At 36.1% G+C, this 19,176-nt stretch overlaps 3 protein-coding genes, 1 non-coding gene and 1 pseudogene across 7 annotated transcripts; 2 read left to right on the top strand and 3 right to left on the bottom strand.

Moving 5' to 3' along the window:
• Positions 1-297: 297 nt before the first annotated feature.
• Positions 298-2,143, bottom strand: LOC137722055 (putative glutathione S-transferase; annotated as a pseudogene).
• Positions 2,144-7,193: 5,050 nt separating this feature from the next.
• On the top strand, positions 7,194-11,293 carry LOC137723038 (rop guanine nucleotide exchange factor 7). Its single transcript, XM_068462191.2, has 7 exons — positions 7,194-8,403; positions 8,675-8,791; positions 8,920-9,074; positions 9,462-9,536; positions 9,616-9,906; positions 9,985-10,341; positions 10,433-11,293. The coding sequence occupies exons 1-7, from the start codon at positions 7,788-7,790 to the stop codon at positions 10,937-10,939; spliced, it is 2,118 nt and encodes a 705-aa protein (XP_068318292.2). The 5' UTR covers positions 7,194-7,787; the 3' UTR covers positions 10,940-11,293.
• Positions 11,294-11,510: 217 nt separating this feature from the next.
• Positions 11,511-11,582, bottom strand: TRNAP-AGG (transfer RNA proline (anticodon AGG)). The gene has a single exon. It is a non-coding gene; the product is annotated as a tRNA-Pro (tRNA).
• A 943-nt stretch (positions 11,583-12,525) lies between these two features.
• LOC137723040 (uncharacterized) lies at positions 12,526-13,359 on the top strand. The gene is made up of 2 exons (XM_068462193.2): positions 12,526-12,956; positions 13,151-13,359. The coding sequence occupies exons 1-2, from the start codon at positions 12,617-12,619 to the stop codon at positions 13,165-13,167; spliced, it is 357 nt and encodes a 118-aa protein (XP_068318294.2). The 5' UTR covers positions 12,526-12,616; the 3' UTR covers positions 13,168-13,359.
• A 1,190-nt stretch (positions 13,360-14,549) lies between these two features.
• On the bottom strand, positions 14,550-18,430 carry LOC137723039 (uncharacterized). 4 transcript variants are annotated; one of them, XR_015961714.1, is made up of 7 exons: positions 17,758-18,217; positions 17,096-17,183; positions 16,325-16,545; positions 15,931-15,991; positions 15,787-15,835; positions 15,094-15,255; positions 14,550-14,864 (listed from the first exon to the last, which is right to left on the bottom strand). XR_015961714.1 is itself a non-coding variant. In XM_068462192.2 (6 exons), the coding sequence occupies exons 1-5, from the start codon at positions 17,881-17,883 to the stop codon at positions 15,819-15,821; spliced, it is 474 nt and encodes a 157-aa protein (XP_068318293.2). In that variant the 5' UTR covers positions 17,884-18,430; the 3' UTR covers positions 14,963-15,255; positions 15,787-15,818. The 4 variants fall into 4 exon arrangements, 3 of the variants coding, with proteins under 3 accessions (XP_068318293.2, XP_088548811.1, XP_088548812.1); XM_068462192.2 differs by lacking the exon at positions 14,550-14,864 and having other exon boundaries at positions 14,963-15,255; positions 16,325-16,506; positions 17,758-18,430; XM_088692685.1 differs by lacking the exon at positions 14,550-14,864 and having other exon boundaries at positions 14,963-15,255.
• Positions 18,431-19,176: the final 746 nt, after the last annotated feature.

The raw sequence follows: 19,176 nt of genomic DNA, 5'->3' as shown, positions 1-19,176 counted from the left end.
GTATGTAAGTATGTGTATAATACGAATGTTGTACATTAAAGTTCTAAAATGTGTAATTTAACGAATTATTGAAACTTGTATGGAAAATAAAAGTATATTGAAAAATTCACCTGTAATACGCGTATTATGTACGGATTTACTAACTATGTATAAACAATGTATTTTTTACATTTTTCTGTAGGGGGCAAATATTATAGTTAACGTTGTTCTGATTATATGTAAATGGAAATCATATATTTCAATGATAATTAGTTGAAAAACTTTTATTTCATAGATTTCATAAAAAAGATTTGGCGGTATAGAGAATATATAAGTAACTAAGTACTTTGCAAATGGTGGATTACATAAGTGTATTAGACATTCTTCGTCAATTCATTGCACTTCGGTGTTCGAACTCTGCCCACCCCTCAATCTAGCTTAGAGTACATAGTAATATCACGTCTAACAAGATATATATGCATACATACGCGAGCGCGCGCACACAAGAGAACGCGATCTAGCCACAAGTGCAATCCTGAAATTTTTCTTATAAATATCATGAACTACGAAATGCTTCGAAGTAAACCATCTTATGACTGATTTATGAACCGTTTTAGCCGGAAGTAGTAGTGGTGGTGCTGCTTTGAAGGCGACCACGGAAGTGGGCAACTAATTTATCTTTGGAAGGCAGAATTTCCTGAAAAACACTGCAAAACTCATCGCTCCAATTGTAGAGTTTGGGAAGCTTCTCTTTGCTCAACAGCTCCACTCCAACAAGTTCTTGAATGGTTCTAAGCCAGAAGGCTATGAAGTTGGCAACAATGTCCACAAGTCCAACGGTCTCTCCTGCGAAGAACTTCTTGTCTTTGAGCTCATTTTCCAGTATTTTCTGAAGCTCACAGGCTTCTTCCACAGCCTTCTCAGGTTCCTCACTGCCCCGGAGAGCTTTCCATGTTGCAGGCAAGCAGTAAAGTAAACAAACAAAATACGAATTTAGCTTATTAGGCATATTATGGTGTGCAAAATTAATTAGTGCTGTCAGAAAATAGGACTATATAATGTTCACTTGCCAAACTAAAGATGTATAACTATTATCTGAGACCACACATATCATATAAGAATCAACTTTATCACTAATTCAGATTTTATGTAACCAGACGCATGTTTTCAAGTTGTTAGTCTAGACCACATTTTTTTTAAAGAATCCTCGACGGTACGATATAAATTGCATTAATCTAAACTACATATGTCATACAACAACCAACTTGATCAATAATTCGTATTCTATAGCATATACATTTTATACTACCAACATATTATGTGGGGTCAGACAGGCATTGTCATGTTTGATCCAGACTGCACAAGTACACATTTTAAACAAAATTCAACTTAATCAATGATCTAAGTTTTAGTTATATGAACATTTTACACTGGTAGTCACAAAAGAATTTCCGGCTAATAGACTCAATGCAAAATCACCATTCACATGCTGTTAATGTAAACTACACATTCATGCTATAATCAACTTTGTTAAAAATAACCTTGATCATCAATGATTTAGATGCACAATAACGCAAGATAACTTTTTTTTATATAATTAATACGGAAAGATTAAAGTGAAACATTTTTACCTTTTCATCAATGAACCTAGCCCAGAAACGTGCCTGGGCTCTTTCATAAGGATCATTAGGCAAAATGGGAAAACCCTCCTTCCAAGTCTCATCAATGTGCTCGAGAATGACCTGGGACTCAGCTATTGGTCTGCCATTGTGCAGGAGCACAGGGATCTTCTGATGAACTGGGTTGGATTTCAGAAGCAAAGCACTCTTGCTCTGCAGGTCCTCATCAACAAATTCATACTCCACATTTTTCAGCTTCAGAGCTGTTCCACTCTCCTACTAAATGGGCTTCCCCAAGACCCCAACAGCTTCACTTCAGCCATGATATAAGCACTAACTAATCAAGTTTACCAATTAATCACCCTTTTGTGGATAATATCACTGGATTAAACTCCTTCTGGGTTTTATAGAGATAGGAAGACAGTGTTGACTTGGCCGCTAAGACAACTCTACTCAAAGTCAATAGTCAGTAATCTTTCTAAAATGGTGATTTAGTGGAGGAAAGATCTGGATAACATTGCTTTTTGACAGTTTCTTCATTGAAACCAAATGAGCTTATCTCCTCTATTGCTATTGGTAGTCTATTCTTCTCCCATTGGGGTCATTAACTTGCTAGTTTTTATTGGTTTTAATTTTATCGTACCTGTTTGTATTGAATTAGTCCAACTTATGTAACATTTAAATTTGAGAGTTTTAACGAAAAGCCCACGGTACTGTTCACTTTAACGAAAAACCACATTTTTATACTAAAAAGTCAATCCTGATACTATTCATTTTACCCTTTATTTTGTCCTTATCATTAAAACTCAAAGTTTTCAAGTCATTTTCATTAGTTTTCCTTTTAAATTTTGCTTCTGATGTGTTTGGTCATTGCTTAGCGCTAAGGGCCTCAATAATCAATATACTATGACCAAGACTTCATAAAGTTTTAAACTTTTATATTGGGTGGTGCTGATGTTATTGACATTTTATAAATTTTATTGCACAATTCAAACTTTCGATATTTAAGAAGGAAAACACACTTATGAGCGGTTGTGCTTATAAATAGTATACAACGAGATTTTTAGAGTATCAATAATGTCAACAAAATCTCCAGATCAAAGTACGACAAATTGCTAACAATTTGCAACGAAGAGGCAATTGGGCTCCAAAATGCTATTTTTTTTAGCTTACAAACCTTGAAAGTGGGCTTATTCTACTTTCAACAAGGAGGCTGGGCCTCAATAAGATATTAAGTCTCAAAATAGATGGATCACCGGAAAATATGTTCAGAATCTTCTTCACGGTTAGATGCAATGACAGTAGTACCCATTAGGCTAATGAGTCGTTTTAGGGTTTTGGTGGATATGGTTCTTGTGAACTTGACTTAAGATCAATTTGGGTGATGTTTGCTTTATAGTTGTTTGTGTAGCTTTTGTCCGCTTTAGTTTTGTGTCTTTTGTTTCAGTACAGAGTAGATGTTTTGATGTCATAGTTGAATTGTTGCAAGCTTTTTAACAAAATTTGTTGTTCGATAAGAAAACATGTAAAATTTCGTCAATGTCAATCGCTCACGCATGTAAGAGATTTATAATCATTGATCAAAATGTGAATTTTACAACGACCAAAAATCACCCACACGCGTGTTGGGCAATTGATTGTAACACAACTCAACTTGGGTCCATTATGCTTCATTCACACCTCTAAACAAATGATCATATTTCCACATTTGCAAACAACAATAAACAAATAATTAGCAATGCGGTCCATCAATTATCTAGCGTGTTTCACATCTTTTTGGAAAGAAAAGGCCCAAACGGTCAGCTTTTGACTCCTCGGGAGTAGTACTCATACCATGTAAATTGTTTACCATCATGAAAGTTTGCATTTGAAAATTGAAATGTAGGATGGAGCCATGGCAATAAATGGAAACACAAGCTTTAACAAGGAATCAACAACTTAAAGCACAAGAGTGGTACATCATACTATCATAGGGCTCCATTTCTTTCGTTTTTGTAATTCAGAAGCAGCTTGGAATTGAAGCGTGTCTTTCCCTCTACGTCTATTCAAATTAGCAGTCAACATCCAAACAACGGTTGGGAGGAGCCTTGGAAGTCGGAACAAGAACAACAACCAAAATCATATCCTTCATCCGACGCAAATTGGAATTACATAATGCCTTGCACGGAAAGTCACCAACCAAAACAAAATGGAGATTAATTTAGATGGTTGAGACTTGAGAGTTTTAATTAGTACCCAAGTCCGATCTTAATTTTAATTCTTTCTCACTAACTACTTTGGTCATCATTAATCATGACAATGCTTTATATTGTCCCGTGCATAAACAAAACTCATTTATGAACTGCTCCATTCAACCATGAACAAATCTTCTTTGCCGATAAGATTTCAAAGAGACGATTTAGGAGTTCACTACTAATTTACAGTCATATTGACTTTAACCTTGTCGATAAGATTTAAAAAATTCCTCAATTTTCCCCCTAAAACTCAATTTTTGCATCACTTTCTCATATTCCGTTAATCTTTTAAAAATCTGTATCGATAACGGTTAAAACCCATTTGGAAGTTCAAATCAAGAACCCGAAATTTCATCAGATAGTGAAGACCCACCAAACCAAACTTGTTCTATTGTTTCCAGTGACAATGACCTTGATGCATAGTCCTCGGGCTTCAGCATTCTTCCCAATTGTGATCACAAACAAAACTCAATCAAAAAACCAAAATAAAAGCATTTCGCGCAAGTATTTTAGCTCCAATACTCAATCCCCAAATATTGATTTTGATTTTGAGTTGGTGGGTTGCTAGTTTGAATTAGGGTACTTTGGGTAGGGAGGTGCGGCGGTAACGGAAGGGGAAGAAGAACCTTGTTTTTTTAACTTTCCAAATATAATATATTATTTTTTTAAAAATATTATTTTGCACAACTGGCAATCAAAACAGAAATAAATGGGACTCGATCATGCCACGTTAGCGGATTGAATAGATACAAAATTGACATAATATAAGAAAGTGATGCGAAAAGTGAGTTTCAGAAAATGAAGTGGCTCAAAATTTTAAATAAAATGGACATAATGTAAGAAGGTGATGCAAAATTGAGTTTCAAGAAACGATGTGGCGTAATTTTTGCTTTAACCGACAATGTAGAATTGAAAAGGAGTTATAACTTACGAGGGCCGTAACAACAAATAAGCCTTGAGTATATTCCGGATTCAGTAACTTATTAGCTAATCTGATATAGTAAACTTAAAGTAAAAACTAGTTGCTAGTTTAATTATAATAATGTTGATGTAAACAAAAAAAATGTTTATATAAACAATTTGAAACTTCTTTGAGAAGATAAAGATATTCCACCATTAATTTGTTTTCTAGTTCCCAAAATATTTTACTCTAAAATTTGAATTATTTATTGGCTTTCTACGAACTTGGAAACTTTCTCCCAAAAAAAAAAAAAAAAAAAAGAACTTGGAAACTCTGCTTCTAGGGTTTCTTTGTATTTTCAAAATGAGTTTACTAAGATTTTTTTTTAAAGTTATTTTTCTTTACCAAGAGTTTTCTAAGATTCATTTTGGATGTGTTTGTGCATCGGACTGTCTCAAACTGGACTAGCTGCAGGGACTAAGTTGGACTGGCTTAGACTAGACTAAACTAGATTAACTTAGTGATGCGTTTGGTGCAGTGTCGGACTAAGAAGTAGGATAATAAAATTTTTAACATGCAATTCACAAATCCGACACTAAATTAGTACAAACAACTCAAATTGGTTCCAAACATGAACTCTTTCTTCTTCTTCTTCTTCTTCTTCTTCAGAAATTACAAGTAGGGACTCTCTTTCTTCTTCTTCTTCTTCGCTGGAAATTACAAGCAGGGACTCTTTCTCCATGTCATTGTCCCTGAAGCCCTGGAGCACATTGCACACTACACACACACACACATAGCAATCTGCTTGAAACCCATCAAACAGTCAACACAACAGGTATAATCCAATCAGTCCATAAAATTTAACAGATTAACAAACTCTAACACATAAACTTTAACTAAATCGCATTATACAACTTGCAAAAACTTAACTTAAATTCTGAAATTCAACACCTTTCAATAAACCCAGATTCCATAAATAAATAAAAAATAAAAAATAAAAAAATAGATGGGAAAAATTCAAAAGAACCAGAGAGAGTGAGAGACGGAGAGAGAGAGAGAGGGTTACTTCGACTGGGATCGAACGGGGGAGGAGGAGGGGCGATTTAGGTGGAGGGCGACCAGGATGCTGATGAGGGCAAACAGGAAGCAGAGATGAGGGTGATGAGGATGAGGATGAGGAAGCAGGGCAAGGAGGGAGCATGGAACGTAGGGAGTGATGGCGACGACTCTCTCTTGCAGGAAGAGTGAGGTTCTCTCTCACATGTGATCTTACGAGTCCAGCCGAAATTGGGGTTCTTGGCCAAGAACTCCTAACGAAGTCTTTAATCCCAGTGAGTCCCATCTAATCCCATCAAACCTAATCCTTGTGCAAACCAAACATGAGACTACACTAGCAATTAGTCTAGTCTAGTCCAGTCCCCCCTAATCCAGTCAAACAAACACCCCCTTTAGTTCTTGCCTTTTAATTTTGGGTGATACAAAACACAAATACTAGTCTTTTAAGAACATGAGATTCTTGTCATTTAGTACTACGGTTAATTGATATTTTTCTTCATTTGTAAGTGAGAGATCTTAGGTTCGATTCTCCTCAAAGATGAATTTGAATTACATTATTGCCAGCCCATTGTGAGGCTAAGCCAACCCTCTCCCTCTTAGTTTAGATAATATCGTTTGTTCAAAAAAAGAAAAACATAAGATTCATGACTACAATGGAAATATATTTAAATGTTTAATATCTTTCATCTTAGTTTAATCACGACTGTAACACATGTTTTCCAATCATAAGAAACAAATATGAAAGATAATTAACGTATATGCTCTAACCATACTTCTATCTTACTCTATGGAACTATTTACTAGTATGAGCACTAGATCCCAAAATTTATAGAACAAAATTCCCACACATCTCCATTTACTATGATCACACTTCACACAATAGGATTAGTAATTGAGTAATGTTAGGATTATCAATTTTTTAGACGACATTTGCAGATTATGTGATGTATTACCAATAGGAAATAAGCATGGTAATCAATACTTAAGTAATAATTTAATGTATTCTTAAAAAAAAAAGTAATAATCTAAGGGTAATTCTAGAGAGACCGAAAATTTAAACTAACTTTGCAAACATAATGATGTGTTACCCAAATGAAATAAGCATGTTAATCAACATTTAGGTAATAATCCAATTATCAACAAGAACATCATTAGACACCAATATAAAATAAGCATATTAATCAACGTTTAAGTAAAATATAATTTAAATAAACAATCATCAAACATAAGCCTTGACAGTTTCAGGTAGAAGGGCAATGTGGTCACTTGACACCAAATCCAAGGATAAATTGGTAGGCATCATTGAGAGATCCGTCGATTGCACGGTTCCCATAACCATTGTTTATTGTATTTTTCAAACCCAAGTTAGAATTATTAATACACGTTTTATCATTTTTAATCCTTGTTTAAGCAAAGCAGAGCAAATGCTACAGAGAGAAAGAGTGCCACCGGCAATTAAGGTCTGATTCAAGAACACATTGATGGAAGGGGATTCACTCTCTTTGCATCCGAGTTTAAATTTCTTTATCTTTTGTAATGTAAAAAGAAGATATTGACAATTTTCTTACTTAGACATTCTCATTTAATCTTGTAATGCAGTTTGATAATCAAAACCTTCTATATTTTAACTCAACTTTTAGTTCTGCAAAAGAGAAATGAATTAAAATATAAATAATTTAACTGTTTGATTAACGTTTTTAAAATCTGTGTTAGAGTGAGAAATATAGTCAATTAATTTTAGTTAATTTTTATTACAGAAATAATTTTTAAAAAGTTACTTAAAAAAGTAGATAATTCGAAGTTCGAACCATGCGAAGATAAAAGGTGAAAACATACGCTCTTCAAAGTTCAAATGCGTCTCTCTCTCTCTCTCTCGCTGTTCATGTGTTTGAGCAAGCTCCATTAATCATTACCAGCTCCACATTTTTGTTCATATAAATAAACCAAACCTCCTTCCGGAAGAATCATACTTTCACTGTCAGACATGGTTGAGACCCCATGGATGGAGCTTTCACTCACCAAGAAGAAAGAGAATCAAGAACCCACCTACAATTTCATCAACTCAAGCTCTGTCCGCCATTGCTGAGCTTCAGAAGCTTCAACAGCCGCAACCCATTTTCCCTTTTCTGTTTCTGGGCGTCCAAGTATCTCCGGAACTTGCATTGCAGAGCTCGAATCTCCAACTCCTGCTGCTTAGGAAAGCTTCCGTACGATGGTATGGTGGTGAACAACTCTGCTTTCTGCGATTTGCCGGGTTTTGGTGACGAAGGAGGAGCTTCGATGGAGGGTTTGGTGGAGAAAGATGAAGTTATTGGGGAGAAAAGTGGCGATTTTTTGGCTGAAGCCTTGGATAAAGATGGGAGCTTTGAGGATTTGATTGAGGAGAAGGGTCGTGAGAGCTTTTCAAGTTCGAATTTTTTGACGTCGGAGACGACGGGGCAGGAGGAGGAGCAGAGCCACAGCAGCTCTGAGGAGTCGTCTTCGCCGCCGTCGTTGGGTTGGCCTGTTCAGAAAGGTGAGGCACCGGATTGCACCAGTGAGAACGGTGATGAAGCGGCGGAGAAAACCCATTCAGATGATAGGAAACTAGAGAAACAAGGATCAACAATATCAGGTATTATTATTCCCCTCCAATTCATAACCGGTCTGGGATTGCTTTCGTAGGAAGCACTTTTGCTCATAAGCGTTTTTGATAGAAATGCTCCTGTGAGAAGCAACTATTTAGGGTTTAAAGTGCTTTTAGGACCTTGAAGCACTTTTAAAGTTGTCAGAAAGCACTTTTAACACTTACATAAACAATTCGAAATAGGCTTGACAACCAAGCTACATGTCAATTTGATGCATTTTCATCTAACATAATTTGGTTTTGGTTTATGGGATTCTAGAGACTGAGTTGATGAAGGAGAGGTTTTCGAAATTACTGCTTGGAGAAGATATGTCAGGTTGTGGAAATGGGGTTTGCACAGCATTGGCTATATCAAATGCCCTTACTAATCTTTGCGGTACGCACTTTTAATTTATTTTCTCAATGTCTTAACACTAAGGATTGGTTGATTTGCGGCATTGTTTAACGAAAATTTGTTATAGATTCCGATGCTAATTCTTCTTATTCTCTGGTTCCCTCTTGCAGCTACCCTATTCGGGCAACTTTGGAGACTAGAACCACTACCGCAAGAGAAGAAATCGATGTGGCGAAGAGAGATGGAATGGCTTCTTTGTGTGAGTGATCACATTGTTGAGCTGATACCTTCTTGGCAGACTTTTCCTGATGGAAGCAAATTGGAGGTATGATCTGATTCCAACATTGATTAAAAGAATAGTATAATAATTCAGCTTTCGATATGGAAACCCTTGGCGCAGCTTTATATATTGTACTGAGTGGCAACAAACATCTGAAAGAATGATCAAAAGTCTCAATTGTGAGTTTTAGTGAGCAATTCCTAGTATATTGCAGTAATGAAGCGTGCGCTATTTTTAACTGTGCTGCGTTATAAATGGTGCATTGAAATAGAAATGCAGGCGTAAAGCCTTTTATGTTCATATAAGTCACGTGATGATATTTTGATAAGCAACCTCAACTATAAAGGGTAGGGCAATGAAAACGTTGGGTTAGGGGGCTAATAAATGATCAGTTCCTTGAAATTGTTCTGACTCATATATATTTCAATTCAGGTCATGACTTGCAGACCACGCTCAGATCTTTACGTTAATCTCCCTGCCCTTCGTAAATTGGACAACATGCTTCTTGTAAGGTTCTAAAAAACTTTTCCCCTGATACTTAGATCCAGTTTGCGAGTTCCATTCTGAATTTAGCCAATCCTTGCAGGAAATCTTAGATGGCTTTAACAATACGGAGTTCTGGTACGTTGATCAAGGGATTCTGGCCCCAGATGCAGATGGGTCAACCTCTTTCCGAAGAGCATTTCAGCGCCAAGAGGAAAAGTGGTGGCTACCTGTGCCCCGAGTTCCTCCTGGTGGACTCCATGAAAATTCAAGAAAGCAATTGCAGCACAAGCGTGATTGCACAAGCCAAATATTAAAAGCTGCCATGGCAATCAATAGTATTACTCTTGCAGATATGGAAGTCCCCGAATCATATCTGGAATCTCTTCCAAAGGTTGGAAACATTCAAGATACCTGTGATATGTGATTACAAAGACATAGTTGTTAAACTTTTGTTTTAACTTGGTTTCAGAATGGAAGAGTAAGCTTAGGGGATGTTATTTATCGATACATTACATCAGATCAGTTCTCCGCAGAATGCCTGCTTGATTGCCTTGATTTGTCCTCTGAACATCAAGCCCTAGAGATTGCGAATAGAGTGGAGGCCTCGATATATATGTGGCGTAAAAAGGCAAACCCAAAACCTACAAGTATTTCAAACAGATTTAGTTCGAAGTCATCATGGGAAATGGTCAAGGAGCTGATGATTGATGCAGAGAAAAAGGAGTTGCTTCCAGAAAGAGCAGAAAGTCTGTTAATGTGCTTGAAGCAACGCTTCCCTGGTCTTCCACAGACAGCCCTCGATATGAGCAAGATTCAGCACAATAAGGTTCCGACTTTACCACTAAAAAGCTTTTTTCTCATTGGTGCCTTCTACTTGTTTTTTCTTTGTGCTTAATTGGTCAATTTTGATCTGCTAGGACGTCGGGAAATCCATTTTGGAGAGCTATTCAAGGGTTTTGGAGAGCCTGGCATTTAACATCGTGGCACGCATTGATGACCTGCTTTATGTAGATGACTTGACACGACATTCTGATCAGTTCCCATCAATCTCGAAAGTTAGTATGATTCCACACAAGAGCACTCCTACTCCATACTCGGTGCCCATCTCAAGCACTCCATACAAAACACCTTTTGCCACACCAAGCTTTTCACCCTCACAGCTAGTTAGCCCTCTGAGGGGAGACAGATCACCATTCATCACCAGCGGCAAGATCCCTCAACGTGGGTTGGGTGTTAAAAAAGTCCTGACTGATTATCTTAGCATCGATGCAAAAGGAAAAGACTACAGTGATCCAATTGAGAAACCAGATTCAGTAACAAACACAATGCAAGAAACGCTAGGGTCTCACATGCGAATGGATTCTTTTGAGTGTACAAAAGCATCAAGGAGCCCGGGATCACAAGACTCAGTCACAGAAGAATGAATCCATCGGCTGACCATGCAGAAGTGTTCAGCCACTTCAACTAGGTCCTTTATGCGTGTTTTTTAAGGACATAGGAGGGCATCTGAGAGAGGGGAAGATTCATTGGGTTGTCGACTCTCGTTAGAACAAGATGTCTGCAACGGTGATGAGTTAAGTGTTTTATGTTTTAGATGTGCATCCCTGTATTACAGTTTGGAGTTTGTTCCGGACCCGAGTCGCAGTTTGACCTCGATCAAACAGTGGTTGTAAAGATAGAACTAAAAATTTTACACTAGTTTGGATAGAATATATGAAGTCTGATTGTTTTCTCATGCAGTGGATATGATGAATTATATGATAAAATTCAGTGCAAAAGTGTTCAAGTTTGTGCGGTATCAGCAGACTTTGCTCTAGGATTTCCTGAATAAAATAAAATAATGATGGCAATTTTCACAATAATTATGTTATTGTTTATGAATTCATTACTTCTCTTTTTTTGGTCATACATCCGTGTAAAATACTGGTAAATTTCCAAAATACAGTCATCTCATCTGCCATGGACAAAAAAACTTACAAAAGGGATAAAAAGAAAGGGGCATTCCGAGAATTGAACTCGGGACCTCTCGCACCCTAAGCGAGAATCATACCACTAGACCAAATGCCCACTTTTGATGATAGGGACAGGTATATACCTATTTTAGCTGATCCACTGTCAATGAGCAGGTTATCAATTTGCACAGAAGTCCTTAAGAAAAATGCCTTTTTATTTTGCGCCATAATTAGCTCTTCTTCAAGGGGTTTTCACGTATTTATCGTTGTTTCTTGCATCATAGTATTCTGAACTAACATTTTCTTTGGCCGGGGATTTTTTTTTTTTTGGGGGGGGGGGGGGTGTGGTGACTGTTATTATACAAGCGATGTTGGTGATGTGAAGATTGAACACATAATTTGAAATGCATAGATAAATTGCTCTCAACCACTTGAGTTAATAGTTCCTTACTAGGCCTTGATCATTAAGAAATGTCCAACATCTATATGCAGAAGGAACTAGAATTAAAATTGTTGGGAGGTCTGTTAATTATAATACTGAAATTTTAGTTGCATGGCCATATAAACAAATCAATTTGGCTAATTGAAGAAAAAATTTACAAGGAGGGTTATTCGAACTTGAATGCAATAGGCTGATATACTATATTCTAACCAACGGACTTGATGCGTACACCTGCTTTTGTTGAAGTGGTTCAACAGTTTTAACCTAGTGTGGTAGTTGGGTTTAACCTAGTGTGGTAGTTGGCTACACGTATTCACATACGAAGAGGATGGAACATGGTCGGTAATGGAGCTTTTGGAGAATTGGGGTGAGGTGTCTCAGCAACAAGGGTTTTTGAGGATCCTCACTGTCAGTAATGGCTGCATCTCAAAATCTCTAATGATCAAATGCCAGTCTTTTATTGGAGCAAAGTGAAACAGATGTCTCAGACCAATTTCTGTACCCAAAAGTGCTTAAAAATAAGCAATAATTTGGTTCTAGTGCCACTTCCACTAGTAGTGAGTGGATGAATGGAAAACCCACATTTTCTGCTCAGATTCAAGTATAAAAACCCCATCACACACAGATTATTTCATTGTACCATGGTGGAATTGTGAGATATAACTTTTCATTAACTTCAAACTTCTGCATTGTGAACCAACACAAAAATGGCAGCTGCAGTGAAATTTATTTGCGTGTTAGGGTTTCTTGCAGTTTTCAGCATTGCTATGATTGAAAGGGCTGATGGGGCAAGTGCTTGTGGAAAAGCTAGTCCAGACGAAGAGGCCGCCAAGCTTGGTCCTTGTGCAGATGCCGCACAAGATGAAAAAGCTGCTGTTTCCGCTAGTTGCTGTCAGCAAGTCAAGAGGATGGGACAAAACCCTAGCTGCCTCTGTGCCATCCTGCTTTCTGACACTGCCAAGAGCTCTGGTGTCAAGCTTGAGGTTGCGATAACCATTCCCAAGCGCTGCAACTTTGCCAACCGCCCAGTCGGTACCAAGTGCGGAGGTAAATTCATAAATACATGCATTCTCAATCTGATACATACAGAAAAACTACTAAAACATAAAAAAAAACACGCTTTTTTTTTTTTTTACGTAACTGTCAAACTGTGATTTATAAATAACAACCCAACCTTTTTTTGTGTTTGATACTATTTTTTGACTAATATAATATGACCTAATGCGACGTTAATGTTGCAGGCTATACTCTGCCGTGAATGAATGTAAGGAAAGGTTGAAGGCCATGGAGTCGTACGTCTGGTTAAGATATTTGAAGCAGTTGGCTACTAGTGTGACTAATTAAGTAGGATTACTACTCTGTAATTTGGCAATAAATTAAAGCAAGTAGCCCGTATCATGTATATGTATCCTGGCCTTCTCGTACAATAAAAATATGCAATTTCCCGGAACCTTGTAACTTGTTTGTTTTGTGCCACACCTAAACGTTAAGTTGTCTTGGATTCTATTGATATGTTTACGTAATTTGAATGAGAGAAATTTCGAATGAGAATGATGAGAAATCATGAATTAGAATGGTTTCTGATTGTTCAAGTATAAGATAAATTACCTGCTCGTTAATAATGTGATACCTTAATTCATATATGAAATAATTGATTTTTAATTCAGGAACCACTTAATTTTTGTATAAATCATATAAACAAACGCATGATACCAATATCTTTGTACGCTCATTTTCGATAAGTAGACATACCCTTAATGAAATTGGAATTAGTCATAAGCTGAAATGAATGATTGGATTTGGACAATTGGAGACAAAACATTCATTGTAACGTCAAAGTCAGAAGCAACTTTGTAAAAGCGTGGCAGAAGAGTCTTCCTCCACGCCTACAATCTTCTTTAACGACCAGAACTTAATTAACGACCATGGTGAAAGCTACGTCTCACCAAACATAGGATAAGGACTATTCCATTAGGTTTGCTACTTGGATAGGTCGACCCCAGAATCGAAAGCTGGGATAAGAAATCGAAAAGAAGGTTTGGAAAGCAAGATAATCCTGGCTTTAATGGGCACCGCCCTTGAAGACTAATTTGTCAGTTTCTTGTATGTTGGCACTAACAAATGGAATCTTAAATTTGAGGTTAGCTAGGAGAGTCAATGAACTTTTAATCCGACTGAAAATTACTTACAAGGAATAGGTTCATCGTCAATCTTTTTCGGTTCAATAATATAATGTTAGGTATAAATTTTTCTCTATAAGGAGTTTGCATTTCTAAAATAATATGACGCTACAGTAATTATTAACCTCTTCCACATACGTTGTTGTATTGTTTTAGTGGATATCCAAATACCCAGTTTCTTTTTACCATTTAAAGTGAAGAAGTGAATAGGAGGAATTGGGTGGAGTGAAAGATGAGGTTACTTCTCAAGTCATACTTATCTTACCATAATGAATCCGAACTCCACATTTAGACAAGAATCAATTAGATTACCGGTTCATATTCAGTCTAACAAAAGAATAATTTTGTCATACATACATATATTGTTAAAACTAAATGTGAACTAAGTGAAAGATGAGGTTACTTCTCTTGTCATACTTATCTTACCATAATGAATCCAAACTCCACATTTAGACAAGAATCAATCAGATTACTAGTTCATATTCAGTATGACAAAAGAATAACTTTGTCATACATACTTGTATTGTTAAAACTAAATGTGAACTAAACACCAACAAAAATCAATCAGACTAGTAATTCATACACACAATCTAACAAGAGAACATTTGCTAGTGAGGATAACCCTATCATTGAGACTGAGGTGATTTAAAAAACCAGCCACACGTACAGCATAGGCTCAGTTTGGGTTCATCCCCGTCAGTAAGATTCTATCTCAGGTAACAAATTTCATGGACCACAGATGAGTAGATCAGAGACTACAAACTATCCATCCATCCTAAAAGCAAAAAAAAAAAAAAAAAAAAAAAAAAAAAAAAAAAAAAAAAAAAGAAAAAAAGAAAAAGAAAAATGAGAATAGAGATAAAGGGAACCAAATGCAATTAAAAGTACAAACCATTCATTTAACATAAACTAAAATAACATCCAAATCTTCAACTACATTACAGCAGTTGAAGTTAATTAAGTCACTAAACCAAACATCCTTTACAGTAACAGAGAGTACGTACTTTACAGAGAACCTAAAGAAGGTGCGCACATATATATATATATATATATATATATATATCTCTCTCTCTATTTATATATATGAGTACTGTGTTTGGGGGCTGGAGGAAAACAAACCAGCTGTCCACAATCACCTGCTGCTACCCTATTTCCTTCCTATATATCTGCAAAGCACAATACACAAAGGTCACACAAATAAAACTACGGAGGACAACATTGATGAATTTGAAACGAGAAGAACCAAAGTTAGGTGTTTCGGAAACTAAATCAACCATTTGTGATAAAAACCTTTGTATATGTATTAATAAGAGGGAAAAAAACTGTGGTAAATATGGTAAGATTCTAAAGGAAAATGTCATGATTGACCAATAGGCAAGTTAATAAATGAAATTCACCGAGATCAAAGAAAGGAAAAGATAAGGTCAATGTAGACGATGTGCTAACGATAGGACGCGTCTACATAGTACATACTTAAACGTATGCTTGTGTATTTGTTCATAGGTCAAATTAGATGTGTAATTAATGGAATGATTGTTGAAGACTTAAATGCTAGATGACGCAAGAAGTGTCTATATAGTACATACTAAAACGTAGGCTTGCATATTCGTCCATAAGTCAAATTAGATATTAATTATTAGAATGATTGTTGGAGACTCGAATGGTAGATTCCTAGCAATGTTTCAGAAGTAACATACCTTGACGAGTATAAGCCTCGGCAAAGGAGCACTTAGTAATAGAGGGAACCTGCAGCGATGGATAATTTGGAAGAAAAACGACGTCAGAAGTTGAGAACACTACATACAGATTTCTCCAGTAAACAATTGCAGTATGATTTATACCTTGCCACCAGTTTCCTCTACAAGCACTTCCCGAATCATCCTCGGTCCCATCTTTCTTGTACTGAAATTATCAGGAAATAATCCCCCAATTAAGAACAGCCTTAATCTAAATGAAAATTCCTTAATTATATAGTAATTTTGTACAATTTGCTACATCCCCTGACATAACATGCCACACAAGATAAAATCTAGCGTGTCACGCCCATGTGTCAATATCTCTCATCACGTCACTTGTTATGTCCCACCACAAAAGGATACAGACGCACAATACACCCGGTGATTATACATAAACATAACAAAGAAACATAACATAATACACGCGGAGAATTTCCACAATTACTCTATTAGTGTTTGGATTATACATAAACATAACAAAACAAAGAAAAACGCTCACCGTAGAATTATATTCAGGGCTCTGGGTACTCTGAGGGTAAGAATAAATATCTTGGCCACCATAATAGATTGATGAACTGAGATGGCAAGGTTGTTGCACTCTCTGATCCCTATAGATGGAGTTTATTATGTCCTTATTTGATATGCTTTTACTCTCACCTTCGCTCTCTTTAGAGGCACCATCTGCAGCAGCAACAACACGGTATCCATCTGAATCAAACACTTCCCAAGCACACAATTCATACTTTAAAAACCAAGAATTACTTGGTCTGCAGTTACAAATAAATTTAAAAAAAAAGGCAACCCAAAGATAAACTATTTTATTTGCAAAGAAAATAAGCAAATGTTTCACTTTAGAATGAATAGTGCAGAAGGAAAATTCTGTTTCCAAGGCAAAGTATGGAGGACTTTAAAAGGTTTAAAGGCAGATTGACTAAATATATATTTCCCTAGAAAGCACTTATGCTCACGATCTTTTTCATTAGAATTTTTTTTTTTTTTATTAAAAGCAGGTCGAAAAAATAAAAATTCTAAGTGCTTTCAGAATAAACAGAAAGAACTTCCATATACTGTACAACCGAGAAGTACTTTTGGCCATGGGCCCCTGGTGATGTTCATAAATAATAGGTTAACCCAGTTTATGCCTGGCATGCAGAAAGCAGCAATCTAAACAAAACAGCAAAAAAAAAAAGAAAAAGAAAAAATGAAAGTACAAAACTTTGGCCATAACAAAAGAAAAACAACATTTGAAAGGTAGAAAAAGCATGCAAACCTGGCTGATCTCCGGGCTTGAAGTGCAATGGTTCATCCGAGAGCTTTTTCCCAGTGAATTCTGAACGCACAGATTCCCTTCCTAACACCTGAATCAACAACATCACAAGTCAGCTCAGAGAATGGTACAGCAGAAAAATAAACAAATATATACACACTTTACAGAATCTATTAATCTAATAAAAGGGTCAGTCAGGAGAGAGAGGGAGAGAAAGAGATTCAAAGAGCAAAAGTTTAGAGGAGAGATAAAGCAAAATCCATTCAAAATAACAAACAGATACTACTTTTATAATTCTGAACCCTTTCATTAATAAAATAATGTTATCATCCATTCCGAAAACGGATGACAATTGAGGGTTTTCACCTAATTTGGGAGACAAATATAGATAAACCCCACCAAGATTTTACGAGAGAAAGTTGTAAAAACATCCCCAAAACAATGTAAATTGTAAAATGACATATAGGCGAACGCTTTAAGCTAAATCAATGAAAAAAACAGAACCCCATTTTTCATTAAACAAAACCTAGCAAGAATTGTCAAAAATTCAAAAATGCAGAGATAAAAACCAAAACCCAATTGAATAATAAGAAAACAATAAGGAAAAAACCATCAAGAATTTCAGAAAATCAGAAAAATAAACAGGGGAATAATAGCAATAATACCAAATCCTTGGAGGAAGGCGCAAATATGGCCCCAAAAATCCCAGAAGAAGCAGATGACTCCTTCGACCCGAAAAGCTCAGAAGTGAAGGAAGACGACGACGACCCAGTTTGCTTTCTTCCCTCCATTTCTCTCTCCCTATAAGAAACCTAAACCTGTCTCGCTCTCTGTTTTATTTATTAGCAGAGTCAAGGTGTATATATAGGGTGATATATGTATGTGTGGGGGGTGTATATATATTGCAAAGTAGCACCGTCAAACGAAGCTTAACAAATAAATAAAGTTAAAAACCGAAGCAAGATGATTATTATTTTCTTTTTGCTGCAAAACAAAACAGAAATAAAGCAAGATAGATAGATTGATAGACAGATTGATAGATACAGAGAGAGCAAATAGAATCGGAAAATAAAGGAGAGTGAGGAAAGGGAAAGACACGTGAAAGATCAAACCCCCTTTTCAGTTAAATACGAAACCGTCGCTCCCACCCCTTTATAAGCCAAGGACGACGCCTACCCTTTTCGAATTTTCCTAATTTTTTTTGTATTATTTAATTTAATTTAATTTTTGGTTTTATTTTTTAATTTTGGAATGATTCGCCAATTAAAAAAAAGACTTTTTAGTTAAAATGTTGGTTAAAATTAACTCTTTCTTTTGGTCCCCGACAATAGAAATCGATAAAAATGGTCATTGAGTTTGTTCACTGTAAATTATTTTTGTCGTTCTATGAAAAATTTGTTAAACATTAACACTTTCAAAGGGTATTTTTGTCAAACTAACTTCTCCCCTTTATGATAATTAGTTGTGCTAGTTTTAGAGATTATTTTAGCTAAAATACGAAAAAATATTGGTATTTTTCCTCTCTTCTTGGAGCAATACTTCGGTATTGCTCCAAATGATGCACCTCGCTTCATTTGGAGCAATACTTCGGTATTTTTCCAAAGCACTTTCACATAATATTATTATATACTTATATTTTAACACATTAAATGGTACATCACATGGCGAAGTTCTTCATGCTCATAATCGTAAATATTTCTCCATTTTTTTTTTTTATAAAAATATTCTACATTTCAGTGAACATGGACAATCCATTGCAATGGTATAGGGATTGACCTAGGCTAAGCCGACACTAACTAGGATCGAAATCACTACAAGTGAGTGAGGATTCTCATCGGATCTTCTTTGTGAAGATCTCGGGAATTCTTCAATCGTATCTGTTTATCGTATATTGTACGATCAATTTTCTTCAAGTACTGTTTATATTCAACTTTAAATAGAAGAATTTAAAATAATTTCTAATCTCACGATATACGATGAACGGATGTAACTTAAGGATCTCTGAGATTCTTACAAAGAGGATCCTACGAGAATCCCCACTAAATACATACGTCATGATTATTCCTGTGAACTAAACATGGAAT

This window comes from Pyrus communis, chromosome 4 (assembly GCF_041283825.1).
Source record: "Pyrus communis isolate YQ-2024b chromosome 4, ASM4128382v1, whole genome shotgun sequence".
Classification (NCBI taxonomy): domain Eukaryota; kingdom Viridiplantae; phylum Streptophyta; class Magnoliopsida; order Rosales; family Rosaceae; genus Pyrus; species Pyrus communis.
The sequence above is the reverse complement of the archived record's forward strand: the minus strand, read 5'-3'. Positions and strand labels throughout refer to the sequence as shown.